This window comes from Canis lupus, chromosome 6 (assembly GCF_003254725.2).
Source record: "Canis lupus dingo isolate Sandy chromosome 6, ASM325472v2, whole genome shotgun sequence".
NCBI lineage: Eukaryota > Metazoa > Chordata > Mammalia > Carnivora > Canidae > Canis > Canis lupus.
In genome coordinates this window covers 15,297,950-15,311,826 of record NC_064248.1, presented here as the reverse complement: position 1 = coordinate 15,311,826, position 13,877 = coordinate 15,297,950, and the positions used below count along the sequence as shown (strand labels likewise).

Sequence of the window (13,877 nt, the reverse complement as noted above, 5' to 3'; positions counted from 1 at the left end):
CTCCTGCTGATGCCTCTGCCAGCCCACCCCCCACCCCACCACACCCACCAGAGCTGCGGGGAACTCGCCTGCCTCTGGATGATGTTGAGGAGAAAGTCTGGGTTTCGGCTCCGGCACAGCAGGTGCCCGAGACGCAGGGACTGGTTTAGACTTTTCACTTGGTCCAGAATGTGGGGGGGAGGCCTCCGAGGCGGTCCTCTGAAGGTCCCAGATGACATGAGTGTATTAGGAAGCTGTGTGTGCACAGTGTCCCCAAGCAACAGCAGCAGGTGAGGGCAGGAGGACCGCCTGTGTCCCATCTGAGTTGGCCCCCTCACGAAGGGCTGGCAGTCCCTTTGCTTCCCAGCTGCTAAGTGCACTCAGCTCATGCAGAGGGTCCTGGGGCTGCTCCTCCAGCCTTGCCCCACCAGCCCCACCACTGCCAGTTCCGGCCCGGCCCCCGGAGGGTGAGCACAACGTACTGAGGGTCCAAGCTGGTGAGCTGCGACAGGAGAAGGCTGCTGCTCTCAGTGATGGTCTGCTTGGTGGAAGCCGCTGCCAGATGGCCCTCAAACGCCAGGATCTCCTGCTTTTCCCGCTGGGAGGTCTGCAGCTCCCGATTAATCATCTCCGTCCGGGTCTCCTCATCGGTCAGGGTGCATGGAGGGTACGAGTAGTTGCTGGGGAGTGAGCAGGAGGAACATGCTTTCGTGCCTGTCTGAGGCTTGCTGTTGCCACAAAGCGCACAGGGTCAAGGAGGGTTGCCACGAAGGCCCTGCACACAGGCTCAGCTACCAAGCACATCGGAGAGGCTGACCATCAGCGGGACCATCAGCCACGCTGCCAGATCTGGGATCTAGGAGGGAACCCCTGTGCTAGGCAAGCTGCTCTCCCTCCATGGGATGGCGGGTGCACCAGCCACCTCCAGAATTGGGCCCAGTGGGGGTCAGGATCCTGGACACCCGCTCATCTGGTACTCCCGGGGCCAGAATCCCCTTCCAACAGGCAGGCATCCCAGCCCACAGGGATCCATAGGCCAGCTGCTCCCAGAGGCACATGCGGCTTCGAGCGACATAAGCAGCCAGCTCCACGTGTTCTGAGATCAAACCCACTGCCTGCGATGGCCCCTCATGTCAGACCTGTCTTTAGGGCCCCAAAGTCTGCCCACCGCATCAGCCTCAGGACAGCCCTTTAGAGATACAATAGGAACAGCTGCGGCTCCAACTTTGGGCCACACACACCTGGTCCCCATCGACCCTAGCATCACCCACATGTGTGTGTTCACACACGTCCTGTTCCCACCCACCACAGCCTCACAGGCCCCTGGTTCCCACATGCCAAATCCACACATGCAAGAGTGTGCATGTGCCACGGCCTCAGGCCCTGCTCCATCTCAACCACAGCCTTCTGCGTGGTCACCCTCACTATGCCTCTCAGAAGCATGCTGGCAGATGGAGCCAGATCTCACTCCACTGACTGGCAGGCAGCACAACACAAGCACACCAGCCACCTGGGCACCAGTGCCACTGAATCAACTCTTTAGAAACAGATGACCGGCTTACAAGTGGGGCACAGTCACCCAGCCCTGGCAGCAGGCATCACGGCTGTGCCTAAGCCCCACACCCACCATGTACCACAGCGGTCCCCTGTGCTGATCCTAGGCAGTGTTCACATTTACACCTGGTCCACACCCAGAGTCTTGTCTCCGTGTACCTCCATCTAGCCACACCCCCTTGCTCCTCGTGTGCCACCGGCCATTCACTGACCTGCTCCCACTCTGGTCTGGGAGCACCTCAGCCACCAAGACCCTCATCTCAATCCCACTGCATCCTCAACCAGAGGAGGAGAGGGTACTAATGCTCAGCAGACCCAGACTGGACTGGACTGGGTCTTCTCTTTCGAGTTGAGAAAAGGAATCCCAAGCAGCTGCACAGCAGAGGAGATAGTTCGGAATGAGTTGGGAGCTCTGGGTCTGCTCTGCTTCCAGCATCCCCCAGACTAGGGCCTGCTCTCGGCACCCTGCCCCCAGCAGTGCGCACACTGACTTACTTGGTCATCACCATTTCCATGAGCATCTTCAGCGTGGGGTACTCCTCCCAGGCGGCCAAGCCTAGGGGAGAAGGAGATGGCAAGTGGCGGCCAGAACACAGCACTCCTGCCCTGCCTGGGGTCTCAGCCCACTACCCAGTCCCTCATCAGACTCCATTCCAGGTCCCAACAAGTAAGATGCCCCGACAGGAGGTAAGAGCAGCACCCGGCTCAGACAACCGTGAGCTGGCCAGAGGAAGCTCACCAATGTTCTCCGGGTTGAATGCTGCGACCACTAGCAGGAGGGGCCACGCCTTCCAGTAGAGGGTGGAGATGGCCAGGTTCGGAGGCTGGTACCTGAAATGCAAGGATAGTCTTGTGTGACTTGGCCTCGGCCATGCGAGGCAGTGACGCAATTCAGTCCTGAGCAGGGTGGAATGGCTCAGAGACCAGCTGGTGACTGACCAGAGAGGGGGTCATTTCAAAGATTGAAATGCAGACACCTGCAACTCCCGAATCTGGTCGTCTGACAACACCGGCGTGCCCAGGAAGGGGGCTGTGGGCACTGCTCTGCTGCCCAGGTCCCCATTCCAGCTGAGCCCCTAGGCCAAGTTCTTTAGGTCACTAAGCCCTGGTGTCCAGTCTACAAAGTGGGAATGAGGGCGGTCATGATGGAAAACCTCAGTAAGTGCTCATTATGGGTCTATTTCTTCTTCTGAGAGAGCCAGAAACAATCCTCTATCCACCTGTGCAAATCCTAACACCGTCACTCTGATTTAAATGTCACATTTATGACACACTTAGGATTAGTGTGTAGTTCCTACAGGTAACAGAAAGTTCTAGATGCTAGAACAGAAAACCACTGTGAGAGAAGAAAGAGTTGAGAAGCCAAGTTGGAGGGATGAGCAAATGGGCTGCCACATGTGAGAGACCAGGTCGGGAAGCAGAACACACGCTAAGAACCCAGAAAGGAAACAAAGAAGTGAATCCTGGGCACAATAAATAGCACCGGAGAGACAGAGACACTTCCGTACAAATGTACGAGAAGCAGCACAAGACTGACCCGCTACAAGCTATGGATCTAAACAAACAGAGATGTCCCATGTTTGCAGACCAGAGATTTAATATCATAAACGCGGCCACACTCCCCAAACTCGTCTGTAAGTTCACAGCAAAACCCATCAAAATCCCATGGGGCTTTTCTCTGAAAATTGACCGGAAAATCCACCTGTAAACAAGGGCCCAAAAAAGCCCATACAGTCTTGAGGAACAAAGTCAGAGGACTCCTACTTCCCAACTTCAGAACTCTGCACGACCCACGGGCTCGAAGAGTGCTACTGCCATGGGACAGACACAGAGACCCAACGGACAGAACCGAGAGCCCCAGAGGAAAACCCATACATCATCGTCACCCGACTGCCAACCAGGGAGAGGGGACAGGCTTTTCAACATGGTGCCAAGTACAAGACCACCAGCCATTCACATGAAAGGGGACCTAAAACACTCAAGTTCTTGGGAGAACACACAAGAGAGTTCTGGGAGCCCGGGGAGGACACTGCACCCACACGGCATCAGAGAGGCACACAGGGCCACATCGTTGGCACCTCCCTGTGCAGAGCAGAGCTGAGGGCCCCACACAAACCACGCACGGTCAACACACAGCACTGGGCCAACAGCATGTCCACCCAAAGCAAGATGGACCTGGACCCTGCCTCTCTCCCTGCACAGAACTAACTTAGGGGGATCAAAGGCCTAAATCTGGGAGCTGAAACCGTGAAACAGAAAAATAAATCTTCATGATCCTGGGCTAGGAAATAGCTCCTTAGAAAGGACACAAGAGGGGGTGCCTGAAGCGCTCAGTCGGTGAAGCATCTGCCCTGATCTCTGGTAGTGATCTCAGGGTCCTTGCTCAGCAAGGAGTCTGCTTCCCCCTCTCCCTCTGCCTCTCCACCTGCTTATGCTCTTTGGCTGTGTCTAATAAATGGTCTTAAAAAAAAAAAAAAAAGAAAGAAAGAAAATGACGTAAAACAAGAACCCCAAAAAACTAAATGAGCTAGACTTTCCCAGAATTAAAGTGCTTGTCTCTCAAAAGCTCAAAGGACACTATCAAGAATGTGGAAATACAACCCGCAAGATAGGAAATAATTACCTGCAAATCATAGACCTGTTCAGGGTCTAGACTCAGAATATATAAAGAACTCCCAAAGTCCAACAACAAAAATCCAAACAAACCCATTTAAAAACAGGCAAAGAACCCAGACATCTCTCCAGATAAGATGGACACGTGGCCAAAAGGCACCATCGGTGCTCAGAGAAGCCCATGAAAGCCACAGCGTGACACCTCTGCACATCCACTAGGATGGTGAGCGGTGAACAAGGAGAGATGGGCACGGGTGTGGCAGGACTGGATCCCCTGGGCACCGCCATGGAGAAGCCAGCAGCAACTCAGTTAACCATGTGACCCAGCGAGTACCCCAGGAGAACCGGAAACACAGGTCTGCAGTGATGCAGGTAGCAATGTTCTCAGCAGAGTTCACAGGGTGCCAGGAGCTTAAACAAAGTGTGGAGTCCACATGGAACAATGCTACATGGCCAGGAGAAGGGAAGAAGTGCAAGTAAGTGTCATACCACAGCTGAACTCTGACAATGTGCTGCTCAGCAAGGGAGGCCAGCCACAGGCCACGTGTCATGTGCCCCATCACTGTGAAGTGTCCAACAGGATGAGAGCAGGTTAGGGGCTGCTGAGGGTGTGTGTGTGGCGGGGAGGGGGTAGTGTTGGCTCCTGGGTGCAGGTTTCTTAAGGGGGAGAGACGTGCTCTAAAACAGGACTATGGCAGTGGTGGCCCCACTCTGTGCATGTAACTAGTGCATCAGTGACTTTCAGTGGGTGAAGTGTATGTGGATGACACAAAGTGGACAAAACTCAGCACAGACCCTGGGCTGTCTACCAAGGAAAGCACGCGTGTCAGTAAACAGGAAAAGAAGAACTGGTGAAGTATGGACACCAAAGGGAGAGAGTAGGGGCGCGAGTTTCTGAAATGCAGCTGCAGGCAGGACAGCAGGCCTGAGGCCATGCACCATGTGGAGGGGTCAGGGGAGCAGCACATAGGCGCCTCAGGTGGGCAAGCAGCACCTTACCCAGGGGGCAACTGGATGTTCTCGGGGTGGTGGTAGGTGCACAAGTTCAGGACCGCGTCAATCAGCTGAATCCTCTCCACCTTCAGCACTTCCACATCTGAAACCCAAGAGCCACAGGTAGGTTCCAGAATGTAGTTCACATGCTCCAGGGTAGCCCCGAAGCACAGGGCTTGGGCCGTGGGAGGCCAGCAGGCAGATGGGGCCTTGGCCTCCAGACGCCGAGGGGCAGGTGGGGGCCTGGCACGGGCGCCACATTGAAGGCTCAGCTGCTGGCCCAGAGGCAGCCAGAGGTGCATCAGCCTCCCAAGCAGGAGTGCTGTCCTCAGGATGGCCATGGTGGCCCTTCAGAGGGGCAGACATAGCACCTGCCATAGTTCATCACGCAGAGAATATCCGCAAGTCCCAGAGTGAGCTCCAGAAACAGGCCCTGAATCACTGCTGGACACACAAGTCTGCTGCCCCCCCCCCAATTCCAGAGACCAGTGAGCATGGGGCTATGAGATGGAGCAGATACCTGGCTGGATGCCTGGAGGCAGGCCCACCTGAGCAGCCCGAGAGCATGCATGTGGGTGCCCGGAGGGCTTCTGCAGGGGTGAGGGCAGCAGAGCCCAGCCATGGGAGGCCAAGGGGCCACGCAGGAGGTACCCAGACAAAGTCTGGAGGGTCCCTCACCATCTGCCTGCACAGCCGCAGCTCGTTTTACCAGATGGTCAGCAAGCTCCATGGCGTCCGCGGGGCCAAGCGGGAGTTCGCGGGACAGCCCGATAACCAGGATGCGCATCAGTGTGTCCTCCAGGATGGGAACCTCTGAGCAGAGGCGGAGGAAGAAGCTGCGGGAAGAGCAGGTGGAGGCTGGGCTCCACGGGTACCAACCCCAAGCCCAGAGGGTGCCCCACATGCAGAAGCCCCAGCTCCGAGTCTCGACTCCACAGGGAGGATGACGGCCACTCCCTCTCATGCTCACTCACCCAAGGCCTCTGTGGATAAGACCCGGCCCTGCCAGGGAAGAATGGGAGAAGGGGCCTGACACCTAGGGGCACAGACACACCGGCCACCACCCACAACCTGCCAAACTGCAATGCGAGGAGGGGCAGAGAGTACAGGAGGGTAGCAGGTAAGCAAGCTGGACTGGGAAGCAGGGACCCAAAGTGAAGACAGCTGGGAGCCACTCCAGAACGCACGGGAGGCACAGAGGAACGGAGTTTGTGGGTCCCATGGACACAGGTGGCTAAAAGCCTGGGAGTGGACAGCACTGCAGACACAGCAGGTATAGCACACCAGGATGGTGGTGGGACAGGGATGGTGACCAGGAAGAACAGATTGGGGGTGGGGAGCTTGAAGGAGGCTGGTGTCCATGGTGCTCACAGGAACGGATCCCCCACCCCCCTGCGCACATGGCAGGCATGCTCACTTGCGGTCGCTCTCGGGTGGCCAGTTGTCCCACTTGTAGTAGGTCTCTGGCTGCTCCGTGAAGAGGACTTTGTGCAGGCTGTGCGGGACAGAGAGGCTGTCGGGATGCAGGCACCCAGGGGCCCCTCCCCACCCCATTAGCTCCCAGAAATACACATATCCCCACAGGTGCGGAAGCTGCACGCTCCAGGCAGGGGCTCCCGTAGTGTCTTCCAGAGCATCCTGCAGTCCCCCAGTAAGGCTGTCAGAAAGGACTCCACCCCTGCCCTCACAAAGGCAGGCTGTGCCTGAGGTCTGACCCCACAGATGAGCCTGTATCACTGGCACGAGGGACATCTCTGGCTACAAAGCTGGTGCCAGTGGATGGCCACATCTGGCGTGGCAGGCTCCTGTGGGCTGAGTCCAGAGAAGTGACTGCTGCAGAAGCAGAGTGAACCAGGCCCATACCAGTGCACATAGTCCTTGGGAGCGAGCTTGCTGATGGAGGGGACGACGGTGTGCAGCCACCACACGGCATCTCGCTGGATCGCCGCAATCTGGTTCTGGAAGGAGCGCAGCACCTCGAGGTCTGAAAAGGACATGTAGGGTTATAGCACATCTGCGCAGCAGCCTCCTGGAGTCGGGTGCAGGGACAGGAGCCAAGACATCAGGGGGCACTCAGCATCCATCTCATCTCTGCATCTCCTATGGGTTACGGGAGGGACACAGAGATGGACACACCAACGCAGCAGCAGAAGGAACACTCAAGAGTGTGGCGTAAGCCTCCTGTGGCTTGAGAAAATCCGAGATAAACAAAATTCTTAAATTCCAAATGATTTCATTCTTCAAATTTTTCATGACTTCAATTAAGGTGATCCCTTCAAAAGGACTCGATACCAGACTCCCAGCAGGCTCTGCGATGAAGGGAGGCCGCCACCAACCACCCCTGCCCTCCTGCCCTCTGAGGCAGGACTGTGAGCCTGAAATGCCCCCTGAAGGCACACAATTCCAGTGAGCAGATGCCCCAGGCAGACAGCAGGCCCCGGGCCTAGAGAACAGACAACTTCCAGAAGCTCCCTGAGTGTCCAGGGATGGTGGGCCCTGGGGATGGCCGGCTGCCAAGGGAGAGCCCACCGCCGCTCCCACTATCTCTGCCCTGGCACTGGGTGCAGTTGGGTCTGTCCTGGGTCCTTACTCTTCTTTTCGCCTTTGTCCCAAGCGGTGCCGGCCTCCTTCACCTGGGCGGTGATGCCCAGCATCATGGCCACAGCCAGTACGTCTGTGATATGCACCACAAAGCGCTCCTGCAAGCACAGCATGACAAGGTTTGCGTGCTGTGGGGGCCTGCACCCCAGAGGGCCCCTGCCCATGAGCAGCCGGCACAGGATACCCAGGGAGCATGGTGCATGGAGATAGCCAGCACGAGACGGTGTAGGGACCAGGAGCAGGCTGGCAGCAAGGCTCAAACCGCAGAAGAAAGTGAGGTCCTCTGACAACTCACCTATGTGGCCCTGGAGACGCTCCACAATTTGTCCACCCCCCCACCCCCATCTCCCTCTGCACTTCAAACTCTAAAATCTCCCTGGGGCCAGCCCTGTCTTCCCACACATGTCACCCTTTGGGTCTCTCTGGCCTACCGACTCCAATTCCATCCCCACATCCACACCTGCCTGGGAGCTCTCCCACATGCAGCCAGGCCCTCCTGAGTCCTCACACGTAATGGAACCCAGGCCCACTTCTGGGACTGGCCACACAGGGTGCCACCCAGAGATGGCAGGAGAGGCTGCAGGAGCCCAGAGGAAGGTAAGCTGGGTAACCTTGAACTCCATGTCCAGGTACTGGGGCTCCTTGCGCTCCTGCATGAGCCCGAGGCAGAAGGCCTGGAAGTTGACCTCATGCTTGGTCTGTTTGATGATCTCCCGGAGCAGGGCCCGAGAGGCCCGCAGATAGTCGTCTTTGTTGGTCAGCAGGTCCTGGAACACCATGGCCAGGAACTGGGCGGAAAGAGGACATGCCAGGAGGTCACTCCCCACCCCCACCAACTCCTCTCCCATCACTTTGCCCTGTGGGAGGCTTCCTTCTGGGAAAATGTCCCTGCCTGTTTCCCCACGCTGGCCAGGCCCACACAGCAGGTGACAGCGGGGGACACGACTTTCACTCTCTTGATAGCTGGCTCATGGGGGCTGTCCTCATTACCGAGGAAGCAGATTAATGAAGACACTGGCTGGGGTAGGGGTGTACACGCACCCACATTTGAGGTACTCGGCTGCAGGGATGGACTATTGGGTGATGGAGGAGCAGAGGCGAGACATGGTGCCACGCACACCTGGTGTCCTGCACACAGCTGAGCCATTTTGGTAATGACACCAGCACTGCTCTTGGCTCTCTGTTCAAGAGTTGCCTGGAATTCCAGGGACTCTACGGCCAGGACCCAAAGGCCAGCACCAGACACAGTTGCCTCATTTGGGAAAGACCAGGTCTCAGGACAGCGGGACAGGCCTTGGCTTGGAAACAGGAGCCTTTCTGGGGGCTAAGTGCTGCCTCCTGAAAAAGCCTAGTTCTAAAGAGACAGGTGGCAGGGCTGCACCCGCTCTGGACCTGACCTGAACTCAGAAGCCACCGTGTGAGCTCGCTGTCTGCCCCCTCCCAGAGCTTTCTCCCATGTGGCTCAGCACCACACTACCTGCTGTGTCCAAACACCTGGGAGTGCAGGTGATGCCATGGCTCCTCTCCGGCCTGGAGCCCCCACGTCTGGCATGGGGCCCCTAGGCTTGAGGCCAGTCCCACACACCAGGGGTTGCTCTCCAGCCCAGGAGAAGGCTGCCAGGTACCTCAGCACCCTACCTTCGGCGCCAGCTCAGAGCTATGCTGTAGCACCGTGTAGAGGATTTGCATGTTGTTGGGGTTCCGGGCATTGGAGAGCTCGTTGAAGACCACAAACTTGATGGTGGTGCCCAGGTTGTCCTTGTGCGCACTCAGCAGCTCCCTGGATACAAGACAAGCCAAGGGATGCTGGCACGGACTGTGGCTGCCATCCTGCCACCTGCCTGCCTGCCCACCTGCTCCTACCCCACCGCACCTGACACACAGCATGTAGTGGTTGAGAAGAACCTTCGGCTTGAGGCGGATTTTGATCAGGTGGGAGATAACGTCCATGTCCTCAACACCATGCGTGTTGCAATTCATGCACACGGACATCAGCAAGTCCTGGGCTGGCCTGGTCAGCTGCAGGGGGGCCGGGCGGTACCTCGTCATGTTTGCACACAGCCCGGCCCCTGCAGAATCTGGGAGGAGGCCCTTGTGTGCATGGACTCATGGCACCTCCCCGCCCTCACCTTGGGGTTCTGCAGCCACATCTCCAGTCTCTGGACTGCCATCAGCCGCACCTCCTTATACCCACAGGTGGAGGTGAGGAGCCGCAGGAGGTTCCGTGAGACATTGTCGATGGGCTGGCGCCGGTTAAGCTGGTCACGGAGCATGTCAAGGACGTACTCCTCCACACTTTCTGTGAGATCGTCGTACCTAGGCCAGAGGGGGGAGGAAAGACGGAGGGCTGGCTCTCCCCATGGGCCCACCCTGTCAGCCTCCAGCCACACACAGGGCCCTGCAGGGGAGTGGGGGGGCACATGGCGTGCCTACCTGGGCATGAGCTGGCCCTCCTGCTCAGGGCTGAGCTTCTCCTCAGCGATCAGGAGCTCCGTCTGGCTGTCCTCCTCCTCCGTGAGGGAAGGATGAGGGCTGCTCCCTGTAGACCAAGCCACTTGTGGACATACCCCCCGACTGTTCCACGAGTACCCACCCCCAACAGCGGGCTCTGTGGAGGGAGACGACCCCAGCCCTTCCCTTAGGAACATTCTGTCCTCTCCCCAGCCCAGCCAGCTAGCGTCCCTTACCAGCACTGAGATCCCCGCCGCTGCGCCCCACCTCCCCCTGCAGAAGCATGCTCTTGGGAGGCATCTTGGTGTTAAATGCTGTCTGGATGTTGTCCACAAAGGTCTTGCAGTGCGGGCTGTCCACCCAGATCCGCTCCCCCAAGGAGTCTTCGATGTACACCTGCACGTGATAAAATCCATACTCCAGGCCCCTGCTGGGCAGTTCACTTCTGCCCACCCCTTCTGCTCCCAAGACAGATGCTTCCCCAAGTGTCTTCAGCTGCCTGGGGCAGCAGGGAGTAGGGAGGCGGCTCCCAGGCCGACCTCCCCGGCGACCAAGGCAAGAGACAGACGTACCAGGCTGTCACTGACCCCTGGGAGACCACAGAGGTGTGTGAGAACATGATCTCCAGATACACAGCCTCTGGATAGCACACTCAGGCAGGCTTCTTCTTCCTCCCGAGGGTCCAGCGCTCTGCCCCCATCACCCCAGGCAGTGCAGAGGCCCCAGGGGAGCCTCTCAGGAGAGGCAGACCCACCTTGACAAAGATCTCAGGCCAGTTCTCATCCTCCTCATACGCAGCCATGAGTAGATTACAGGCCAACACAGATACCAGACTGTTCCCCTTGGCCTTGAAGTTGATGGAGGCATCCCGCCGCAGGAGGCTGCACAGAGCCTGCAAAAGAGGGCACATCATCAGGGGGAGCAGTGCCCTGCACAAAGGGCAGAGCCAGCATGCTTCCAGGGGAGGGAAGGAGAGGGTGGGAGGGCGTGAGGAGAGAGCGAGAGCCTGTCTCACTCCACCCAGCCAGCCCTCACCTCAATGACACCCTCTGTGGCAAAGATGTTGGGCTTGATCTTGGCCAGATACATGAGGCTCAGGTACAGCGCGCCATCGGGCTTGGCACGGGTGGCCTTCAGCTGCTTCACCGCCCCACACAGCACGCCCTCGATCCGGCCGTCATTGCCCTCCAGCTCAGCAGCCTCGATCTCATCCAGCAGCACGGAGGGTGGCACTGGCAGATGCAGGAAGGGCATCGTTGTGGGGTGACCCGAAGCAGAACATGTCTTCAGGGGCCCCACCCCAATCGTCAGGGGGCAACCCCAAGCAACCTGCCTTCAGGACCCTCCCCGATTATTAGGGTGCAGCCCCAAGCAGAACCCGCCTTCAGGCCACCCCCCTGATTGTCAGGGGGCAACAGGGCAAACCAGCAGAGACCTAGTGAGTGAGGGTGTCAGGGCTATGCCATGGTTGCCCGCCTCCAAGGAGGACAACAGCCACAGCTGGGGAGGGAGCAGGGCAGGTAGTGCCCACCTCACAGGCCCGACCCAGCTGATGGCCATAGCAGGAACAGTACCCTCCAGCCTTGCAGGGGTTACTGAAGCGTAGAGAGGATAGCACTAAAACACAGAGCCCACATGAACAGGCTCTGGTCTCAGTTTCTGCCCATCCCCAGTATGGAAAACAGAGCCCGTCACATAGGAGGTGCTCAGCAAACACCCGAGATGAACCAGGTGGCAAACGAAAGAAGCAGTTCCTGGCGGCACTGCAGGAGCTCCCCCACGACGTGGGGGCAGGAAGAGCAAGGACAGACACCATCCGACCACCTCCCACCTCCCAGCCGTAGGACAGGATGCCTGTGCTTTGCGGGAAGACCAGGCTGCAGAGGCTCGCTGCACTCACTGCCCCTGTCAGCACCCGCTCCCATAGCACGTTCGGGCCCCACCGTCTGTGCCACGCTGCCTTGGGTCTCATTAATGCTTCCCTGTCTGTGATGGGATTTGGAAGCACACTCAGGATAGACGCCTGCGTCTTTGCAGAACAAACTCCCAGATGGACTCTGCTCAACCCTTCTCCAGGGAACCCACGGCCAGCTCAGCTCAGCTCTGGTGCTAGGCCTGGAGGCAGCCTTCACTGACCCCTGGGGAGACCACACAGCTGTGTGGGAACACGATCTCCACCACCTAAGCCCAGGGACTGACTCTACCTTCAATTGGGACCACAGATGGCTCTTTAATGGACGGAGAGATAGCACGCTTTTCTGCCACAGCAGCCTCAGCCAGGCGCCCCAGGGCACTCAGCGGGGGCGTGGAGGAGAGCTTGGGGCGCTTGGTGAGGCCGGTCAGGGCCGAGGCACCCGCCAAGGCGGCTGCAGCGTCCCGCTTGCGCTCGGAAGGCAGGCCGGAAGGGGCAGGCTTCAGCAGAGTGGACGCCGTTTTGGATTCATTGGCCTGACCCTTGGAGCCCAGAGCAATGAAGTCTCCCGGTGGAGGGTGCCCTGCAGAGAGGGGAGGTGGAGAAACGTGCACCTTACACCATGGCGGGGGTGGTGGTGGGGCCGGGCTGCACCCCCAGCCCCCGCTGTCTGGAGGGGGCCAGACAAGGGTCATCAGGGCACAGCTGGGTCTCCTGCCGGCTCGCTGCAGGCCGGCCTCCCCACCTTGTAGCTGCGGGTCCACCCACTCCTCCACAGCTCACGTTGCAGAGGAAGGACCCGAGGCACAGGGAGTCCAGCCCGCCGGCCTCGGGCGTGCCGTGACCCGGAGGCCGCCCGCCCCGGGTGCCCAGGCCGCACACCTGACGGCTTGGCCGCCGCGCTGGGCCTGCGCACGGTCGCGGGCTTGGCCCGGTTCATCCTGTCCCCCGTCCCGCGCCGCCGCCGCCGCCGCCGCGCTGTCACCGAGGGGAAGGCCGGCGCCGGGTCCGCCGTCCCCCCGCCGGCTCATTCATTCATTCGTCCCGGGGCCGTCAGCGCTGCGGCCCGGGACCTGCGGCGGAAGGGGCCGCGCCGCCCTGCCCCGCCGAGCCACTCGAGGGGGCCGCGCGAACCCCGCCTCCGATCGGCCGGGCAGGGGTCGCTGTCGCCGCCAGCCGCGGCCCGCGCACCACAGTCCTACACCCCCAGTGCCGAGCCGCGGCCACGGCCGTCCCGGAACCGGAAGTCGCCTCCACCACCCTCGGCACCCCAACTTCCGGAACAACAGGAAGCAAAACAGCGCGGCCGGGGTAGCGAGGCAAGAGGGTCCGCGACGTCTGAACGGTGCCTGCGGCGCCCTCTGGCGGCGGGAGGCCGGCGGGGCGCCGCTGCCCGGATCCGTCTTGCACCTGCTCTCGGCAGGGGAGGTGTCGTCACTTAGTGACGCGCCCGAGGACACGCGATAGGGGAAGAGGGGGCACGAGGATTCTGGTCCAGATGTGCTGCGTCTTCAGGGTCCTGCTGTCCCATTGAGCTGTCGAAGGGCAGGTTCTGGGGTTCCTGCGGTGGAGCAGGAGGAGGGAGCTAGGGAGGGCTGGGGGTGGGCAGGGCCCTCATCACAACCGGCTGGGGGGCATCAATCAGCCCAGACTCAGTTTGCTCGACTGCACAGTGGGGCTGTGCAACCTGTCTCAGTCCCTTTGGCGGAAGAGTGAGGGCTCCGTGGCGACAGGGAACCCCACACCCTCCTCCTCTCTGGGGTTTCCGGGCGTC

The 13,877-nt window shown here is 59.5% G+C and overlaps 1 protein-coding gene across 2 annotated transcripts in view; it reads right to left on the bottom strand.

The window, feature by feature from the left end:
* Positions 1–13,340, bottom strand: part of INTS1 (integrator complex subunit 1) — a 29,923-nt gene extending 16,583 nt beyond the window's left edge. The window contains exons 1-19 of one of the 2 annotated variants that reach the window (XM_025416046.3): positions 12,986–13,340; positions 12,396–12,686; positions 11,227–11,423; positions 10,946–11,083; positions 10,428–10,587; positions 10,174–10,279; positions 9,870–10,056; positions 9,614–9,759; positions 9,379–9,520; positions 8,352–8,528; positions 7,730–7,838; positions 7,003–7,123; positions 6,557–6,634; positions 5,818–5,975; positions 5,146–5,242; positions 2,273–2,364; positions 2,029–2,089; positions 462–659; positions 69–198 (exon numbers count right to left, since the gene is read on the bottom strand). In XM_025416046.3, the coding sequence (XP_025271831.1) occupies positions 69–198; positions 462–659; positions 2,029–2,089; positions 2,273–2,364; positions 5,146–5,242; positions 5,818–5,975; positions 6,557–6,634; positions 7,003–7,123; positions 7,730–7,838; positions 8,352–8,528; positions 9,379–9,520; positions 9,614–9,759; positions 9,870–10,056; positions 10,174–10,279; positions 10,428–10,587; positions 10,946–11,083; positions 11,227–11,423; positions 12,396–12,686; positions 12,986–13,043 (2,646 nt within the window). In that variant the 5' untranslated portion in view covers positions 13,044–13,340. Of the gene's footprint in view, positions 1–68; positions 199–461; positions 660–2,028; positions 2,090–2,272; positions 2,365–5,145; positions 5,243–5,817; positions 5,976–6,556; positions 6,635–7,002; positions 7,124–7,729; positions 7,839–8,351; positions 8,529–9,378; positions 9,521–9,613; positions 9,760–9,869; positions 10,064–10,173; positions 10,280–10,427; positions 10,588–10,945; positions 11,084–11,226; positions 11,424–12,395; positions 12,687–12,985 lie in introns of both variants that reach the window. The other variant, XM_049111204.1, reaches the window with a different exon arrangement.
* Between the last annotated feature and the right edge of the window lie 537 nt (positions 13,341–13,877).